The 20,943-nt window shown below is 42.4% G+C and overlaps 1 protein-coding gene across 1 annotated transcript in view; it reads left to right on the top strand.

The window, feature by feature from the left end:
- Positions 1 to 20,943, top strand: part of LOC122799218 — a 1,108,404-nt gene that overhangs the window by 712,630 nt on the left and 374,831 nt on the right. Inside the window, exon 12 of the mRNA XM_044068137.1 lies at positions 14,388 to 14,684. Within this exon, the coding sequence (XP_043924072.1) occupies positions 14,388 to 14,684 (297 nt within the window). The remainder of the gene's footprint in view (positions 1 to 14,387; positions 14,685 to 20,943) is intronic.

Below are 20,943 nucleotides of genomic sequence, written 5' to 3'. Positions count from 1 at the left end.
CAGTTCGCAAGTCCCCAGTCAGCCGACTCCTGAAATTTTAATTTTTGGGTTTCAGGCCCCAAGTCTTCAAAAAAGATAAGTACTTTTCTTGCTCTAACCGATGTCAGTAAAAGTTAACAATTGTCTTACCTGTGGAAAGCAAATACGTCATTGAGATTTTAATTCTTACTGCATCCCCTGTTTAGGCCCAGACCATGACGTCCCTCGCTATCGGTTTTGTGCCTTGTTCAACGCCTGAACTATTCGTCATCTGGCTAGTTTTGCAGCCAATTACTTTCGTACTCTATCTGTGTACTCCAAAATGGCTTCGTTAAGCCATCCGACTACCGGTCTTCTGAAAAAATGTAAGGCTAAAGACAGAGACAGACCGCATAGGTCCAAAACTGCCGACGACACTTCCGTTAAGCTAGTGGCCAGTCCGCTGGTACTCAGTGAGGCGCTTTCGAAGCCCCTGATACCCACTACTTCAGATTCGTAGGCCTCTACTGACACCCATTCGGAGTCCGGTATGCCACAAGATGCTTCTTCGACTATGGAACCTGCGGATGTCTCTACCTTGGATGGGTCCGGAGCCGCAGGCACCGGCTTCTGAGGGTGTTTTCAGGCCTACAGACATTCATATTAAACCAACATCATCATTTTCATCCAGGCCAAAAATTCGCACTACGTCTAGAAAACCGACGACCAAACCGCAGGCTCAGGCCCATGTGCTTAAAAAACAAATGCTTAGAATGGCTGAAGACCTTATTACCTTAATTAGGGGAAGCCAGCCTTCCCCCTCTAAGAGACCTAGAACTGATTTTCTTTCTGATTCTTCTGATCAGGAATCTAATATTTCTGCTCCTTCTGATTACCAGGATTTGTCCTTATCTACATATGAGGATTCTGATGTGGAGAATTCCATTTCCTCTGCTTCCCATCCAGAAGATTTTTTTTTTGGTGAAACCTTGCATACTCTTAGGGAGCATTTCTGCTGGGAAAGCCAGGATTACTCGGGTGAGTCCAAAAGGAGACTTACGGAATTCTTACTCCTACCTCAACACAGGCCTTTAGCTATCCCTCCTGTTCTGGACATTGTAGATGATGCTTTCTTGGAGTCTAGCCTTTCCCCAGACACTTCACTTCCAGCTCCCAGAAAACCTGACAGGTACTACAGAGTACCTGACTCTCACAAGTTCCTCTTCAACAATCCTTCTACGGATCCAGAGACCATTTCCCAAAGACCAAAAGGCATTAAGGCTACTGCTGCCAAAAATCCTACCCCTTCAGATAGAGATTCTAGAGCCTTGGACAGATGGGGTAAGAAGGTATACACTTCTGCTACTTTGGCCATTAGGGCTTTAAATTGCCAGTTTCATATATTAAAGTATCAGCAGCATATTATGGGATTACTTAGATAGAAAATGATGTTGATTCCTGACTGCGCTGAACACACAGAATTGCAAGATTTAATGCATTCTGCAGAACAAGTTGGTAAACATACTTTGTAATGTGGTTTTGACACTTTAGAAGCATCTTGCAGGGCTGCTGTCACTGGGTCTGTACTTAGAAGGCATGCTTGGCTTAAGGGACAAAACTTGCCCGATCATGTTAAAGCTAAATTACTGGATGCTCCCTTAAACCAAGACCGCCTTTTTGGCAACAAAGCAGAAGTCTTCGAAAGGATGGAGGAAAAAGCTTAATCTATGCAAACTGTTAAAGATTTCCTACAAGTACAGCCTCCCAGATTCAGTAAGCATTGACCTTCAAAGAACTGGTCCTTTCCAGTCCCTTCCAGGCCTTCTTAGTCCAAACCCAGGAACAGCAGACCACCTGACTGCGCACAGATCTAAGCAGTGGGGGGGCTCCCATTTTCAAAGCAGGGAGTAGTAAGCCACCTCCCTATGGAAAAATGGCACAATGACTTAACCCTAAACTTTCCAAGCCCTGCTCAACTACCTGCTCCCTTATGAGGAAAGCTCATCCTGCTTGCAAAAATCTGGGAACTCATTACCCAGGACAAATGGGTTTTGAACATAGTTTCCCAAGGATACAGATTCAACTTCCACACACACACACTACCAACCCCAGATGATTGGCCAGACCCACCCCCAAATCAATGGGCAGAGGCTCAGCTGCAGGTTCTCTCTCTTCTCAGTATCAGGGCTATTCAGCCAGTCCCAGCAGAACAAAGGGGACAAGGTTTTTATTCAAGACTTTTTCTGGTACCCAGAAAAGACCACTCCTGGCGTCCTATCCTGGACCTCTCTACTCTCAACACCTTTCTGGTGGTTCCAAAATTCAAGATGTTAACTCTTTAACAGCTTCTTTCTATGCTAGCCAAGTATGCCTGGCTGGCAACCCAAGACTTAAAAGGATGTTTACCTGTACATCCCAATAAGTGGATGCTGCAGACAATACCTACTTGTCAGGGCGGGCTCCATGCACTTTCTGTTCTGTGCACTTCGCTTTGGCTTATCTACTGCGCCCAGGCTGTTCACAAAGTGCCTGGCTCCAGCCATTGCATTTAGCAGGAAGAGAAATATTCAAATTTACCCATACTTGGACAATTGTCTGATTCAGGCAGAAAGCCAGGACTTGCTATTACAACACCTGGCATTCGTAAAGAAACTTCTAACCTCACTGGGGTACACCATCAACAAAAAGAAATCTCACCTAGTACCCTGCCAACAGATTGTATTCCTGGGAGCAAGCTTGAACACAAGTTCCCAGATGGCATTCCTCACTCTGGAGAAACAAGTTTATTTGACAGCCTACTTCAAACTATTGGCCACAAAACCCCAGCTATCTGCAAGGAAAATACTTCAAGCTTTGGGGTTCATGGCCTCTTGCATTCTACTAATTCCATATGCAATGGTATCTAAAAAACCTATGGTGTCAACATTCTCAGGACCTGGAAACAATGATTTCTATCATTCCTTGTATAAAGACAGAGTTCCTCTGGTAGGCAGAGGCCTGCTACCACAACAGGGGACTCCCTTTCACTCTACCCCCTGCCGCCCAAACCCTAACAACAGACTTATCAGACTATGCATGGGGGGCTCACATGGCAGGGCAGTGCTTTCAGGGGGCTCGCATGGCAGGGCAGTGCTTTCAGGGCAGATGGAACCCGAGACAGATGCACCTGCATATCAATCAAAAAGAAATGTTAGCTGTACAGAATGCTCTGACAGCCTTCAAAGACAGTATTCTTCGAGGACAACTATTGGTAAAGACAGACAACACCACAGTCATATGGTACATAAACAAGCAGGGGAAACCCAATCGTACCCTCTCTGCAGACTAGCCATGGCTCTGTGGGACACGGCCTTGAGCTACCAAGTTCACCTACAAGCACAATTCCTGCCAGGCAAACTAAATTCACTGGCAGATGACTTAAGCAGAAATCTCATGGACCCACAAGAATGGAAACTAGAACCAAAAATATTCATCCTCTTGAACAAATGGGGGGGGGACTCCAGAGGTAGACATGTTTGCTTCCCCTTAGAACTGCCAATTGACAAATTCTGCACAAGAACTCCCCACAGTCTAGCTTGGAAAGTGGATGCCCTGTCCTTTACCTGAGAAAGCCTCTCTGGTTATGCCTTTTCCCCTCTGCCTCTCAAAGGTTCTATTAAAAATCAAACAGGACAAGCCATGGACAATACTGATTACTCCAGACTGGCCACGCCAGCACTGGTACTTCCTCTTGCGCAATATGACAGTGCTACAACCATGGCACCTGCCTCAGACCCCTTCCCTGCTGTCCCAGCAGGTGGGCCAGATTCTGCACCCTCAGCTTCAAACCCTGAACCTTGCAGCCTTTCTAATTCCTTGAGCTCTCCTCTAGCATCCCTCTGTAAGCAGGTACTGGATGTCATTCCGGAGGCAAGGAGGCCTAGTACTAGAAAATCCTATGCTGAAAAGTGGAAAAGATACTATTCCTGGAGCCAGGCTCAGGGGATGGGCACAACGGTGCCCAGCTTACCTCATATTGTACAGTACTTAACAGAAATGCTCCACAAGGGCCTATCCTTCTCGTCAATTAAAATTCATACCTCAGCCATTTCAGCACATTTTAATACTGAGCCACTCCTCTTCTCTCACCCCTTGCTAAAGCAGTTCTTTAGAGGGGCCAAAAATTTAAGACCCCCCAGGAGAGTTCCCACTCCTGCCTGGGACCTTAACTTTGTATTGGAAAAGCTTACTCTTCCCCCTTTGAGCCAGCTGCTACAGCAGAGTTGAAATTCCTTTCTAGGAAAACAGCCTTCCTTCTAGCCATCGCTTCAGCAAGAAGAGTGTCTGAATTACAAGCCCTCATGGGTGTGGAACCTTTCATTATCTTCCATGCAGACAGGGTTTCCCTCAGGACAAATCTTTCCTTTATGCCCAAGGTGGTGTCTACTGTGGCCCTAAATCAGTCCATTCATTTGCTTACTTTTTTCCTTAATCCACAAAACAAAGGGGAACGAATACCGCACTCTCTGGACATGCACAGACAACTTAGATTCTGTTTGGACAGGACTAAGCCTATCAGAAAATCTGAACAGCTGCTAGTTAGCTTTGCTGCAGGGGCAGAGGGGAAGGCCATTTCAAAGCAAACCATTTCCAAATGGATAGGCCATTGCATTAATGTCTACTACAAGCACCATGGAAAACCTACCCCACAGGGGATAAGATCACATTCCACCAGGGCTGCATCTACCTCTGTGGCATTTCTCAGAGAAGTCCCTACCAGGGACATCCTAGAAGCTGCTACCTGGAGCTCTGTACATACCTTCACCAAGCATTACCACATGCCTGTCTTTTCTAAATCCAGAGCTGGATTTGTCTCTGCAGTCTTGCAGGGATTAATAGTTGGCCCTAATGCTCTTTAACTGGTACACCCCTATGAACCTAAAAGGTTTCCAGAACTGAGTACTGTTTTGGTCCGGCACCCAAGTTATCGAGTCAGTCAGATCCTGCTGCAACTAGGATCCAAACTCCCTCCCTGAAAACTTTTTTTCTTCAGGGCTGATCAGCCCCAGACTTCTCTTCCTGATACTTCAAAAGTTACCATCAAGATCTCTGTCAGTAGCTTCTATAAGGTCCATTTGATCCATTAGAAGCCTAACCAAAGTGAATGTTGACCATTTGATGAAGTTTCTGAAGACACAGATTCAGCAAGGAGTCCTCCAAGCTCCATCCCTGAGGAGAGGACCAGGATCGGATCCATCGACACTGGCCATACTTGTTCCAATGCTATCTCCATTTATGGAGCTGACATATATGGTTCCAAACCTCCCTGCTGTACCAGCATCAGATCCAGCAGCCCTGGAGACTTTGGCTTTGACTTCTTCCCTCTCTTTCGTGACACCATTGTATTTGGGTCAAGTAGAGTCATGGAGCCAGAGCACTGGAGTCGGGGCCGCAATAGTGGAGTAGATTCCATGGTTTTCAGAGTCATCTCTACCCCATCAGTGTTTCAGCTCTAGATAGTTCAGTTCCCAGGTCATACTTGGAGTTGTTTACCTTTGCATTTGAAAAGGCTACTGATTCTGCTGTTATGGGAAGGTATTCCTCATCCCCATTGGCTGAGTCAGCTTTTCAGGCTGCGGAGAGAGCTTTGGCTGAACCAAGAAGACTAGTGCTTGCACAGATTTCAGATCTATCCCATCTCCCACTGAAGCCTGTTCCTTTTTTGGGTTGATAGGGACAGGGAGATCCAATCAACTTTGAGACTGCTTGACCTTTGAGCTCCATGTCTGACTCCAAGGTTCTTCCTTCAAAGGCCGCGAGGTACATCCCCTAGAAAATGACTTGCAAGTGTAAGCATTTAGACTCCTCTGTTGAGTCTGTCACTTCAGACATAGACGTAGATGATGAAAAAGATTCCTCAAGCCCCCCCCCCCCTTCCAAGATGTTTCATTTGAAGACATTCTAGCATTAATGAAATGGGTGGGGGCATCCACAGCAGCTCCTTCTTCTCATGAGTTGATGTTTCTTAAAGCGTTTGGTTTTGTCCCTTTGATATCCTGGGTGATCCCACCTCCTGACACCTTAGTAGATCTCATCGCTCAGAAGGCATGGAAAGAACCTGATGTGGCAGAGCCTATCCCAAAAAAGCCAGACAAGATTTTAATTGTCACTAAAGTTAGGAAACATTGGTCCAAGGTCCCCCAGTAGATGCTATGGTGGCAGCAGAAGCAATGAAAAAGGAACGATCATAAAGAAGGTTCCTTGTTCATCCCCTAGACAGGGAGTCAAGGGCATTGGACAGACTGAAGAAGTGGGCATACGCTTCAACAACGCTTGCACTTTCAAGTGCTAAACTGTCTGGCACTCCTGACATATTTCCAAAGAGATTTGGTCAAGGAGCTTTCAAAGTCTCTTTCGGGTAACTTACCTACAGATGTCCTGAAACGGTGTATGCCCAAATGTCTGCTGTTCAATCTTTCTCTAATTTAGTCATGAGACTGTTATCTTACTCAGCTAATGGTACAGCAAGGGCAGCTGGCCCAGGTTCATACAACACCATGCTTGGATGCTACTATGCGATTTCCCAGGAAACTTTAAAATGACCTTCATAAATACCCCCTATGATGGTTCCACTTTGGACCGAAAGTGAAAAAAAACACTTAACCAGGAGCAAACAGGGCAGTAAAACCTTGTTTGCCATTGGAGTATATTTTTCTACTCAAAGATCCTTTTCTAGGAATCGGAGAGGAGTTACGAAAATATGGTTCAAAATCCCAAGCGTTTCACCAGGTCAGCCCTAGGGGTAGGCTTTCCCCTAGCAGAGAGGGGAAGCAGTCTAACTGGACATCGCCCATGAGGCAGAGGTGGTCCTCAAAATCAAAGTTTCTGCAGACTGTTCACTAAGAAATCTTATCAGCATCCCCGAAAGTTTGCCCGACATCTGCACTCTGGAGGCAGTCATGGGGAGGATGCACCCTGTAGCCTGGCAAACCATAACTTCGATTCATGAGTGTTAAAGATTATCATTAGAGGTTATACAGTCCCCTTTTTAGATTCCCCAAGGGCAAGACTAAAGAGTCAAAGATACACCACCCCAATCAGTTGGAATCTGCAGCAACAGGGATTTCAAAGTTGCTAAACAAAAGAGACATCCAACTGCCCCCCCCCTCCCCCCCGACTCACTAGAATCTGGAGTCTCTTTCATGTTCCTTTTAGTTCCGAAAAAGACAGGAGGCCTCAGACCAATATTGGATCTCAGCAGTCTAAATCTATATGTCAGACACAAAAAATGTTGGATGGTCATGGTGCAGTCCATTCTCCTCTTCTGAAGAAAGATGACTGGATGTGCTGCATCAATCTCCAGGTTGAATACTGTCTTATCAAGATCCAGAGACAATTCAGGAAGTTCCTCAATTTCCGTCTGGGAGACTGTCACTATCAGTTCAGAGCACTGCCTTTCGGTTGCATCACAGTCCCCTGGGGGTTCGCCATGCAATGGCAGTTGTAACAGCTTATCTGTGCTACACCTGATCCAGGATTCCCTATATTTAAATGATTGGCTTCTAACTGCTACCTCCAAGAATCTACTAATACAATACCACTCTGTCCTAGTACTTCTGGCAATTCAGTTGGGAATATCAGTAAACTACAACAAAAACAAACTTCATTCCTCTCAGATCATAACATTTATAGGCTGCCAAATAGACACTGTCCAAAAGATTGCAAAACTTCCCCTTGGCAAGAGTCAGCTCTTTAAGGTCTGTTGCCTTTCAAGTATCACAGCACCGTCAACCTCAAGCAAGACTCATTCTCCGACTCTTGGGACTGATGAGATCTTCCATTACTCTGATTCCTTTGGCTAGATATCACATGAGAGTTCTATAGTTGGTATTAGCTGTATAGTTGTCACAAAAATTTTACCCTTTTCACAATGGAATTAGTCTCTTATAGGTATGCAGGGATCATATACAATGGTGGATTACATCCCAGTCAGTCTCTCTCTGACAGGCTACGTTTGACCAGAACAACCAGACAGCAATTTTCTGTTTCTCATTATTTGTTTGCTTTATATTTAGAGCTGATAAAAGAAAAAAAATGACCTTTCAAATTCAAGGACATAACTAGTGTGATGATAAAGAAAAGTTACCTTTATTCGAAGGAGATATTTTGTACTTGATACATTCAGAAAATGACATTTCAGTGTTGTGGAACATTTTCAGAAAGTTTCATTTTTTCAGGATATAAAATAAATGAAGATAACACAAAAGCTGTAGTGGTGTACTGAGTAATCTAGACATGCATTGGTTCTTTAATACCCACACTAATGGGGGATATGGCAAGATAAGTTTTTAGACGCTTGGATTAACAAGAGGTTCCCTGGTTTGATTCTCAGCTTTGTTGCCTTCTATGCGGAGTGTACTTGTCCTCCGTGTTCATGTGGGTTTCCTCTGGATGTTCCATTTTCCTCCCACATACCAAAGACCGTGCAATAGGTGGATTACCTCTAAATTGGCCATAGGTGTGAGTGTGCATGTGAGTGTTTAGTGTGGAAGAAGTACTGTGGCAGGGCTAGCCACCTGGCAGTGTAAACCTTTGCTCTAGATGATTGTCAGTAACGAAGTGACACCCCAACCCTGTGTGCAAAAATGGGAAAAAGAGTTGTGGATGGATGGAAGCAGTAAAAATATTTTAGTCCCTTTAGTCATATGTACATGTCAGATATATTCTTATCAACCAGAGGAGAAGTTGTGGATAGTAATTAATAGAGTTGAAGGAATATGTTTGGAAAAAGAAAGAGATAAATTTGGTTTTCCCCTTAGAATGTGGTGATTTAGGGTTGCCTGTTGTGAAGGGGTACTTTAGAGCTACACCTTTAAGGTTCATATATATATATATATATATATATATATATATATATATATATATATATATATATATATATATGCATCAGTGTCATTTCGCTGAAAATTTCTGACATAGGGTCCAAATTGCTGAAAATCCATTTAGCTGAAAATAGTGCTGACAGTGTGTCTGCCATTTTCCCCACTGTAGTGCAATCTCGGCGTGAGAATATTAAAGTAGGGGGTGGGGGGCACAATGTGGGGTGGGGGGGCATAGCCCCCCACCCAGTACAGTTTAATATTGTCTAGTATTGTTTTACATTGTGCAGTCCCTATTTAAAGGGTAAGTAAATAGTTTATAACCTGAGTAGGTGGGGAGCTATGCTCCCCCGCACCCCCTACTTTAATATTCTCACTCCGAGATCACACTACAATGGGGGAAAAGGGCAGATAGACTGTCAGTACTATTTTCAGCTAAATGGATTTTCGGCGATTTGGACTGCATGTCAGAAATTTTCGGCAAAATGTCATAGACCTATATATATATATATATATATATATATATATATATATATATATATATATATATATATATATATATATATATGTGTGTGTGTGTATATATATATATATGTATATATATATATATATATATATATATATGTATATATATATATAAAGTTAACCATCATGTTAATGTAAGTGGGTAATAGTGAAACAGTGAAGGGAGTTCAAAAGATACGTAGATACTAGGATTTAAGATTCAAGCCCTCAAGGAGAACATACATACATACATGTAGAATATTAAATTTTAAAGTAACAAAGTATTCTAAAAAAACAAGCTGTTGTGGGAATGGATAAACAAAATTTTACTATTAGGGTGACTTTAAGTAGAGTTATAGAAAATAGGCAACAGGAGTGGAATTTACTGGCTAAAATTAGCAAAGGAACCAGGGTATTGAGAGTAAATAACTCGGGAGGAAAATGTAATATAGTTGGATGAAATTAAGCAGATGTTTGGACTGCAGGTTAGAGACTGCCTTCCTTATCAGTGCATGATATAGAATATGCAAAGGGAAAGTAGTAATGAAGTAATAAATTAAGTGAAAGGCCAGCTCTGGTAGTGATCTTAGTTGAATCCAGAGCAGAAGCTGCTGTTAGTGATAATTAGTAAGGTATATTGGGGATTGTATGATGACTATAAGATCAGTTGGAAGAGGTTAGAGAAATGGAAAATGAAAGGGTTATTTACAAAGGGACGATTGTAAAGAAATCCGTAACTCTTCCAAATATGAAGCAAAGTCCGGAAAGTTTAGGATTTTTGCAGATATGTTTACATAGATATTTGTATACCTCAAGTAGACTTGAGTAGTTGGACACACATGTTGGGGGAACAAGTGGTTGGAACGAAGGAAATGGTCGTCCTGAGCTAGGATACAAGATGCAAGTTGCCTAGACATAGTAAGCTTTAAATTTAATGATGTTTGCTGCCAGGCAAAGGAATTACTAGAAAATGAATATCCAAATCCAAACCAGTTGTAAATTGAGTATTAAATATTGCAAAAAAAAAAGTTAAAAGAACTAGAGGTGGGATATTTAGAAAAGGAAAATAATTTGAAGAATCAGCATATGCAGAATAATGTTGAGAAGTAAGAGGAGTGAAGTTTGAGTTAATACATGAGTTGAGCATTATGTAATATCGGTGTGAATGGAAATTGTTAAAAAGAAACATGTATTTTGCATGAAATAATGGAAACTGTTAATATGGTTCACTTTCTTTTATGTTAATGGATATAAACTTGTGTTACTTAAAATGTGATGATTTAGTAAAGATTTGTAAAAATAAAGAATAAACAGTTAAATAAAAAAAAAGGCATCTTGTAGTAAAACTTAAATGTTCCCATAGACAAATAATTGCTTTTAGCGCTTCCCTCACATAAAGTATTGAAGAATTTGGAAAAAAAATGTGCAGAAATATTCGAACAGTACAGCAATATTTTTATTATGTAATAACAGAGAGTAATAGAAGTCCTCCAGTAAGTAGTGGCCCTTTCCTTGTAAATAGTGTCACACTGAATAGCTCAAGCAGAAAAGGGTTTTCTGAAATTGCCATTGGAGAGGGTGCAGAGCAATTAGCCAGGCAGGAAGAAGTGGTCTCCCACCCAGACAAGAGGGTGCCTCCCAGTTCTGACTTTTCTACCCCCATAAGCTAGAAAGAAAAATGCTCCTTTTCAAATTTTAGTGGTTTGTGCTGTGACTGCAGGTGAAGTTGTTTATAGGCATAGGATACAGAATTTATATCAGGTCCTTTCCAACCTTTGTGAAAATACCTCCTATTCCACCAGACCAATTAGCTCTAGGAAGACCCATCTTAAGGTATAGCCATCTTGGCAGCCATAGAAAGCATACCACCATCAGAGAATGGAGAAGGATTTTCATCTATTCTAAGCTATTCTTTTTCCCACAAAAAACAGACCCTAAAGATCTGTTTCTCGACCCCATTCCAGGTTGCACGAGTTTCTTATGGTAAAAATATTTGTTGCTTACCTTATAAGCCCTCCTTCCCCTCTTGCTACTGCATGACATGATTTCACAGGACTTGAAGGGCATAGGTTCATAGGTTCATACTAGGCTATCTGCCCTGAGGCAATTATAAGCCTAGCCCGATTCTGTATGGTTTACGCCACCCCTTGATTTGAGTATACTGTGCCCTTTTTAAGGTTTAGTTTACTGTGCCTCTGTCTAATAGTGACATGGGAGTAATCCCTGGGACAAAGCTACAATCCCCCATCCACCTATCGAGATTCTTCTTGAAGAGATTCAGTGAGGTGCTCTGCCTCACATGAACTGGAATTCCATTCCAGAGCGAAGGGAGCCTCTGGGTTATGAACCTGTCCCTCCAGCAAGTTCTATTTATTTCTGTGCTGAGGTTCAAGTCCCTCGAGCATGTGGCTCTAGGGGATTTAGATTTACTGAGGTGGAGCATGTCCATTAATTCTGGATTTGACATAGCTTTGTATGTCAGGCATAGATCGCCTCGAAGTAGGCGGTATGTAACTGAGTAGAGCTGGAGTTTTTTTAACCGAACAGCATACGGCATCTGTTTGAGACCCTTGATCCTCTTGGTGAGATACTTTTGGGGTCTTTCTAATTCATAATTACATCTGCATGTTCCCATTTCCAGACAGCACAGAAATGTCGTTTATGGCGGGGGCATAGCACTTCTGTTTAATCTCCTTGCCATTTGAGCTGGGTTGTTTACAGAATGATTGGATCCTGGTTTTTACCTTAAATCAAGGGTCAGCCTCATCTACCTATACATAGACAGCTGATTGATCCAAGCTAAGTCTCAAGAATTGACCAAAGTGTTGAACTACATCACCATACTAGATGTACATGTGAACTATCACAAGACCAGACTTGCCTTTCAGAATTGTTTTGCTAAGGAAGATTTTAGACACTAAGATTTCACGTTTTCCTCAAACTGGAAAATGTTGTGGTGCTCAGCTCAGCTCTGTTCTTCTAAGCTCCCCGGAAAACATGCATAACAGCAAAGACCATCTTGAAGGCTCTGGGGTACATGTTTTCCTCCATTCTCATGGTGCGTTTGTCAAGAGGTGATATGAAGAAATCCCAGTGAAAACCAAGAAACTCTGAGTGCCAGCCTATTCACTCTGTATAGAAATTAGTTACCATTAGACCTCATCTAGGTAAAATCCAGATTTTGAGAGGCTAAAGTGAACTCCTCCTCTGAGAAGACATTTGTTGAGCCAAAGCGGGACCAGATCCTGGCCTTGGCTGCCTCTTGCCAGGCTTATGGAGCACACACACATTCCATGAAATTCCAGAACACGACGTGTCAAGAGACTTGGACAATCATAGCATTGTAAAGATGGTGCTCATCATTGCTTATGATCTTTTGGTTTTCAAACCAGTCCTGAAGCACATTGTCCTTAGCATTGTCAAAAACAGTATTGTAGTCATGTGGTACATCAATAAATGGAGAGCATGTATTTTTTATCTCCTGTGAAGACTTGCCCTAATAGTCTGGGGTATGTCCTGAAAATAGAACGTTTGTTTTTGTGCCTAGTGTATTCTGGTCAGTGCTAAGTAGATCTGCACCCATCTTCATGAGTGGAAGTTGAATCTATTGCTGACCCTGCAGCAGTGATCTTAACTGAGCATCTGTAGTTATTATTTTGCTCACACAAATGTACCATGTAAATAAAGCCATTGTTCCTGAATTGTTAGAGCAGAGAAAATAGGGGGAAGAGGTTATAATCGGCTGATGGTTAAGTAGGGACAGAGTTTCAACAAGAGCAGTTTGTTTAGGTTGTTAGCGAACAGGGAAAGGTAGACGAATGTTTGGATGCTAGTCAGTGGTGTGGAGATAAGGAGAGTATGGTGTTAAGTTCCAGCATCTGAAGGATTGCTGAAGTGAAGTTATTGGCATTTCAGATGTTTTCTAATTAGGCCTACCAGAGGGCATGCCATGGCTTAGGAAGAAGTATTTTTTTGCCAATGGATTTTGTAGCTTCTGTAGTGAGAAAGTTAGTCTTTTGATAGGCAGGGTTGATTTAGCTAACTACTTTAAATGTAGAATGATCAGTGTAATGGTGGAAACTTACAGAATAGAAGTCACCATGATAATTGAAAGTTGCTTAATAAGGATGGCAAGTGGTCAGTATCTGCCATTTACTTTCTTTTTTTTTTTTTTTTTTTTTAATAGTGAATGTAGAATACACTTTTTCCTCACCCCACTGGTTGACTAGAATGCAGTGTAATTTCCTATTATGCTTGGTAATGTAGTAAGATGTAGCTGTTTTCATAATCATATTCATGCTGCAAATCTGAGCATTTCTTTTACATGAATTGATAGCACAGCATGGCATATGGGGAAGGATTACACTAAGCATCCTCAGACCGATGTATTTATCAGTTTACAAATAACTTTATACTTTAGCTTCCTTGTAGTAGATCATAGCACTCTGAATGTGACTGCTATATCCTGCTTAACTTTACTGAGAAACAGATGAACCTGTTGTCAGGAAACCTTGCATGTTTTCTTAGTGTTTGTTAGTTTATTGATTGTGAGTGGAGTCAATAGCTCCATTGGAACAGAAGTATCCCATTTCCTTAAAGACTGTGTAAACTCTGGATAAGTCAGCAACAGATTCCGGGTAAGTGAAAGCCTGATACCACTTGCTGTATACAAGTTGTTTAACCATAGTGTAATACTAAAAGTAATTACAAGTGCATTTGGACTTTGTATATAGTTTTTGTAAAAATTTGATATTGCGTTGTATTTCTTGTTAAAAATTGTAATTATACTCTTGAAAATCAATAAAAAAATATGAGGAAAAAAAAGAATTAGAATGGAGGATGTTAGCGGGTTTTTTTTTTTTTTTTTTTAACTACAGGAGCAGCTATACTGTTTCAGATGACTCCTCTAACTTATGTTTTAAAACAGAAAGTGGAAGGAAAGATATGATAGTTCAGTATAAAGTTTTACTAAACTCAGGAACAGAGACAATGAATAAGCTGTATACATTAATAATTAGACATGTCTTACATCAGATATTTATTAAGAACTGTGCACTCTCTCTGCAGGTTCTGCTACAGAAAATGTAATGAGAATGTGGCCACCACCTGCACCTCCATCAGAATCAAGAAGTGAAGCTGGACTTTCAGACAGTTATGGAATCTTTGGCACATCAGCCGGTAGAAGTGAACCAGGCATGTTTAGTAGCACATCATCTGGAAGGGGTGAAGCAAGCACATTTAACACAACTGCTAGGAATGAGCCAAGCATGCATGGTACACCATCTGGGAGGAGTGAATCAGGGATACCAGTGTACCAAGATCAGAGTAGTAGAGGCATGCCTTCTATGCCACCTTTGCATTCAGGTATGTAGAGAGAAATGTAATTTTGTGTGTAATCCTGATGCCAGAAATTTGCTCAGAAATCTTGTAAATGTATAAATAAGTTCCTGTCCAACAGCTTGTTTACTTTTCTTTTTTGTCCTGCCCAATGTGCACACATGCTCACTGACCTCAAGCTGCATTCTCTCTTTCCCCATTTGTTGCATTAAAGAGTAAAGGTTGGGTGACAGAAGTGTCATGTAGCAAGGACAGATTTTTTGTTTATTGCCTTGCGCAGTCTTCTCCCCTTCCCCAATTTATGGAATGTCACAAAAGTGTGTTATGTAACTTCATGGTCTGTACTTGGTGTGTGTGCTGCTGTTGATGCCATTGTAACCCTTGAAGATAATAGATGTCAGCAGCTACCCCAAGCAGCCCCGAGATTGCTGTGACCCTGAATCATTTTTCTACCTAATGCATACTAGTCATCGAGTTGTTTGAAATTAATCAATACCATTTAACTCAGTCCGTGAGAGTCAGTCGTGTAAATCATCACTCGGCAGCCATCAGGGGTTTTCTGTATTAGCCCTAGTACCCCTACCTATCTCCCTGTAGTATCTGAGGGGTTGGAATTCCATGAACATTGGCATGGACATCCACTTCTCTGAGTGTTGTGTAGTCGTGTAGTGACTTTTCTCAAGTAGACAGTACTCCCATGTGATCTATATTTTTCACTGGCTATTCTGTCAAAGAACATGTGCCTAGATACCCAATCACAGTCCCTACCCCACTCCAGCAGTAAGTGATGAGCAAGCTTAAGCCCTGCCATTTGTCTTCTCCTCTCCATGGCAGCTCCAACTAGTTCTTAAGCTGCTAGTGGAACTCAGGTTGCCATAGTAAGAGCTTTATCACTCTGTGCCATTGGAGTTGGTTGTTGTGACCATGAAAAATCCTCATCTTAGTAGCAAAGATAAGCTGACTATTTATGCACTCATTCTTTTCTGTCCACAGCCACCTTCTAGTATCTGTGCTGTTGCTTCAAGCCCAGGCTGCTATGTACTCTGCTTCCATTGTCCAGCCAGCATATGTGATGTATTGTGTCTTTTTTTTTCTCTCACTGTGACAGTAGGTCTAGAAGATTTATTATTTCTTGGTGTGTCTCACAATCTTTGGTATCTTACTCAGTAGCAGTTTATGTATGATTTTCATATGACCTTCTGAGACTAATTAACTAAAATATTGTTAGGAAGAGAACTGTGTCAATATTAATAGCCACTATGATTCTGCATGCCAGCATTAACTGTGAATGCAGTTTGATTTCTCTCAGCAGGTGGTGTCATAACCAGCATAGAATAGTGCAAGCCTACTATAAGCCAGCAATAGTGCATGCTGTCTTAATTTCTTACCATTTCAATGTCTGCTCACATTAATTAACATTTTTAATTTGAGGGGCCTCCTACATTGAGTATCCACTGGAAAATCCTTCCTGAGGATCACCGTTCTGACCTTCAGTGTAGAAGAAAAGCAAGCATCTCAACATCCCTGGGGATGTGTTTCATAGTAACTGTTGCAGTAATTATTCTTGGGGCTTCGAGCCATGCAGAAGCCCATGACTAGCCCAATTTCCAGAGTCTTTACATCATTCCTAGCAAATGGACATCCAAAGACTGATGTCTGGACATCTGGATATAAGAAGGGTGTCCATCAGTGGCAACTTCAGTTCTTCCCATCCGTGCAGTCCAATGCACTTTACATGTTAAACATGCTCACAGATGGCTCTTGTTTCCAGAGACGTACCTTCTTCTTTTAGTCAGGTAAGTGCCTCATTGGGGAAATTTCTCTACTTATTTAAAGTTCAAAAAAGCCAATTGCTTGAAGTGTGGGAATCAAATCTCACACACAGATTCCCACACTTCAAGCAATTGACTCCGTGGGTCTTCACCACAATATCTCTAATTGCCCTGACTGTGCAAAATTTCATGTGAAGACTCTCAAACATAGGGCCAAGTTCTTTGCCAGCCATATGGAATCCTCCTCTTCAGCTTCCTCTGTGGTGTCACAATGCACTGCTACCTCAGACTCCATCGTCAGCTAGAATAATTCCAAAACGATAGAAGTACTAAAAAGGCAAAGGACCCTGATGTTTCTGAAAGAGCTACAACTATAGGTCTTCAGTCAACCAATGAACTAGGTAACATACCTTTGCAAGCCCCCTGGTCCGGTGACTCCTAGGCCTGAACCCTTTGGCATGATCCCCTTGGGAGGCCAACATTGTTTCTAGCCTACCAACAAGTACAACCATGGCTGACATGTTAGTTGGGTCTGAGGTTACTCTACAGTTATCAGCTACCAACATCTGCATGGTGGCTCTTGAGAGAGACTCCCTGTCTTTCCCAAGTACTGAAGCTACAACCTAAGTTGCAGTCAGACAATCACATCCCTTTGGTCACCCCCTTTAAAACAGACAGCTAAACCAAACTGAATAATTTTGTCTCGCCACCTCCTGCAACTGCCTTTTCTCAGACCAAAGCCCAAGATCTCCTTAAAATAGCACAGGAGTTTATGACCTTCTTGAAATCTAGAGAAGCCTCTCATTCTTCCACTTCTCCATGTAAAAGGAGCAGAAAATGCTTTTCAGGAAGAGGAAGATTCCTTTATCTCAAAGGATGAGGAATTGTCTTACTCTGGTCACTTACTACCTCAAGCTTACCCAGACTGAGATGACACCTTCTCTTCTGCTCCCCCCCCCTTCCCTGAGGACCTTCCTTCAGGGATACCCTACATAGAATGAAGGAGACTTTCAGTTAGAAAAGTAGCAGTTCTCCCAGACCCATACTCACTGCAGGGGATTGATAAGTTGACCTTCATGCAGACCACTGGTTATTTCTCTGATACACAGTGAATTGAAAGATGTCTCCACTGAATCCCCAAAGGGGGTACCTAAAAGACCAAGAAGATATCCCCTGCCTAATGGTAAGGAAAAATCTGGGAAGAAAGCCTATGCCTCTGCCTTGGCTATGAGAGCTTTGAATTGTCAATTCCCTATGCTAAAGTACCTTGAAATCTCTTCAAGACATAATGTTAGCTAAGGTAGACTGTATTGTGAATAGAACCTTATACAAGTAAATCCAAGAGCTGGGCAAAGAAGCTTTACAAGTCTCCAGACCCTCCCCGAAATTTGGCTGTGTGTGCCTTATATGCTTCTTGAATTCTAGCTGCCACAGGTTTTGTTATCCGCAGACATGCATGGCTCTGGACCCAGCACCTGTCAGACCAGTTAAAGGTTGAACTGCTAGATGCCCCGATGAACAAAGAATTCCTTTTTGATCCTCCAGCTGAACTAAGTTTTTTGAGAAACTGGATGAAAAGGAGAGCAAATTAAAGCTGTGAAACGAATTTATCTGTTTCCGACCCCAAGGTCCAGTAGGAATTACCCTTCCAAACCATGGCCTTTCCCACCTAGACAAAGCAAGGGATGCCTCCCCATATTAAAACACCAAGACAATCTAAGAAATGGCAAACAAAATAATCACAAAGGTCAGGGGGCTCCAAAGAAGCCACCCAGCACAGAGTGCAGCTGCGACTGTGTTCTACCCCACCCTCACTTACCCTTCCCAGCCTCTTGCAGGAAGACTGTCCATCTTCCTAAACCTATGGAAATCCATCACCAGGGACCAGTGGGTCCTCAACATCACAGAGAAGGGATGCTCCATTCAGTTCAGAGAAAACTACCTTTTTTGGGCATTGCAGAACCACCAAAAGAGCAAGAAGACCTCTCAAACACCTATCCTCAGGGAGACACTTCAGCAAGGGTTCATCCAGTTTGTCCCTCTAGGACAAGGAGAAAGATTTGTATTCTGTGATTTTTCTAGTCTCAAGAAATAAGGGCAGTTGGAGGCCCATCCTGGACCTCTCAGAGCTAAACAACTTCCTCAGCATCCCAAAGTTCAGAATGCTCACATTGCAGAAGTTGCTACCCATGATATTCCAAGATGCCTCCATTGTCACCATAGATCTAAAAGATGCTTTCCTCAATATCCCCATAGCAGACAGTCACAGAAAATACCTACAGTTTGTAGTAACAGGTTCCCACTTCCAGATCTATGCTTTACCATTTGTAACATGTACTGTTTCCAGAGTTTTCACAAAATGCCTAGCTCCTTGCAGAACTCTAAGGGTTCATATTTACCTATACTTAGATGACTGTCTCATTCAAGGAAGATCCACTTTTGAGACACTGGCCACCTTACAAGTTATTGTAGACTGTTTTCAGAAGGTAGATATTACCCTAAATCTTCAGAAATCCAAAAGTCTTCTTTCTTGGAGCCATCATTGACACTATTCTACAGAAAACCTTTCTTCCACAAGACAGGATTTTTTGGACAAGCTGCTTGACCAGTCTTCTTCCAGGCCAGCTTATCACAGCAAGAGAATTCCAGAGGGTACTGGGCTACATCATATCATGCATCCTCATGATCCCATTCGCAGAGTTGCACATGATGAAACTTTAATGGCTTCCAAAAAAATGTTTGAGAACAGCACTCTCAACCCTTGGAAACCCTTCTGCTTCTCCTTCCATGCCTGAAAAAGGAGGTGCTGTGGTGAAAGAACACCATATAAAGGAACCCAGGAGCAAATTTCACTTTACAAGAGGCAGACAAGACCATTACTACATACAGCTCAGACATAATATGAGGGGCAACTTAGGTCCCCTGAAGATACAAGGTATTTGGACCCAACAGCAGAGAAAGTTGCATGTAAATCAAAAGGAGCTACTTACAGTCTTCCTGGCCATAAAAGCCTTTCAACAAAACTCAAGTCCAGGGGCACTGCAGATCTGGGCAGACAACGCCACAGTTATGTGATACATAAACAAGGGGGAACTTGTCACCTGGAAGACCACTTTCTTTACAGATGTGACATCCGTTTCTGAGCTATAAGCCCTTGTATATAGAGAACCTTTCACTGTCTTCCAAAGGGTTAGGATCTCCCTCAGGACTAACCCATCCCTTATGCCTGAGGTGGTCTCAGAACTTTAAACCAGCCTATCCACCTACCAGTCTTCTACCCAAATCCACAGAAGAGGGTATAGCAAATCCTTCATTCCTCGGATGTGTACAGGCAGATCATGTGCTATCTAGACAGGACAAAAAAAGTAATAGTTCTGAGACCACCTTAACTACTTTTACTATACTTTCTCTAAACAAGACACAAATAGTACCTGAAACTAGCGCCAAACTCCTAGGTGTCACTATTGACAATCAACTCAAATTTGACTTGACTCTGCCCTCCTTTCACTCATCTAAAACTAGGAAGAAGGCTCACCCTCTTCAAGGACAGTTGGGTCTCTATAACCAAGGAAAAATGGGTATTAAAAATAATTTCTCAGGAATACAGATTCTCCTTCAGCAAACTCCCAATTCAAAGAGGGTACCCAGACCTCCCCCAAACCAGTGGGCAGAGACACTAAAACGGGTAAAAACACTAATATCCCAGGGAGCAGTCAAACCTGTCCCTCCGGATCAAACAGGAAAAGGTTTTTACTCCAGACTATTCCTTGTTCCCAGAAAAGAGGGCACTTGACCTCCCGTCCTGGATCTATCCAAACTGAACATCTCCTTGGTCGTCCCCAGATTCAGAATACTAACCTTGCAGCAGCTCCTGCCTATGCTCACACAAAATGCCTGGCTGGTGACATTAGACCTAAAAGATGCCTACCTCCTCATCCCCATCCGGGAATCTTGCAGAAATTTCCTGCGCTTCAGAGCAGGCTATCAGCACTTTCAGTTCTCTGCACTGCCCTTTGGCTTATCTACTGCTCCTATAGTATTCACCAAATGCTTGGCCCCGGCTATAGCATTCTGCAGGCAGAGAAATATACAGATTTACCTGTACCTGGATGACTGCCTCATTCAGATGAACAGCAAAGAAAAGTTGCTCCAGGATCTTTTCTTTGTCAAAAAACTCCTGACTTCCCTAGGGTTCACCAACAACGAGAAAAAAAATCAAAGCAAAACCCTACCAGGAACATTGTTTTCCTGGGAGCTGTGCTAGACACACAAAGCCTAATGGTCTTCCTGTCCCCAGAAAAGTAGAGCTTCCTGCATCTCTACTTCACCCAGCTGGCTTCGAGAAGTCACCTCACTGCGAGGAATCGTCCTGCAAGCCCTGGGATACATGGCATCTTGCATCCTTCTCATCCCTCTCGCCAGGCTGCACATGAGAAAGCTTCTGTGATACTTAAAGAACCTTTGGTGTCAGCACTCTCAGTCCCTAGAGACCACTCTCCCACTGATTCCATGCA

This window comes from Protopterus annectens, chromosome 4.part0 (assembly GCF_019279795.1).
Source record: "Protopterus annectens isolate FY-2018-M chromosome 4.part0, PAN1.0, whole genome shotgun sequence".
Lineage (NCBI taxonomy): Eukaryota > Metazoa > Chordata > Ceratodontiformes > Protopteridae > Protopterus > Protopterus annectens.
This window is presented reverse-complemented; position numbering and strand designations above follow the sequence as displayed.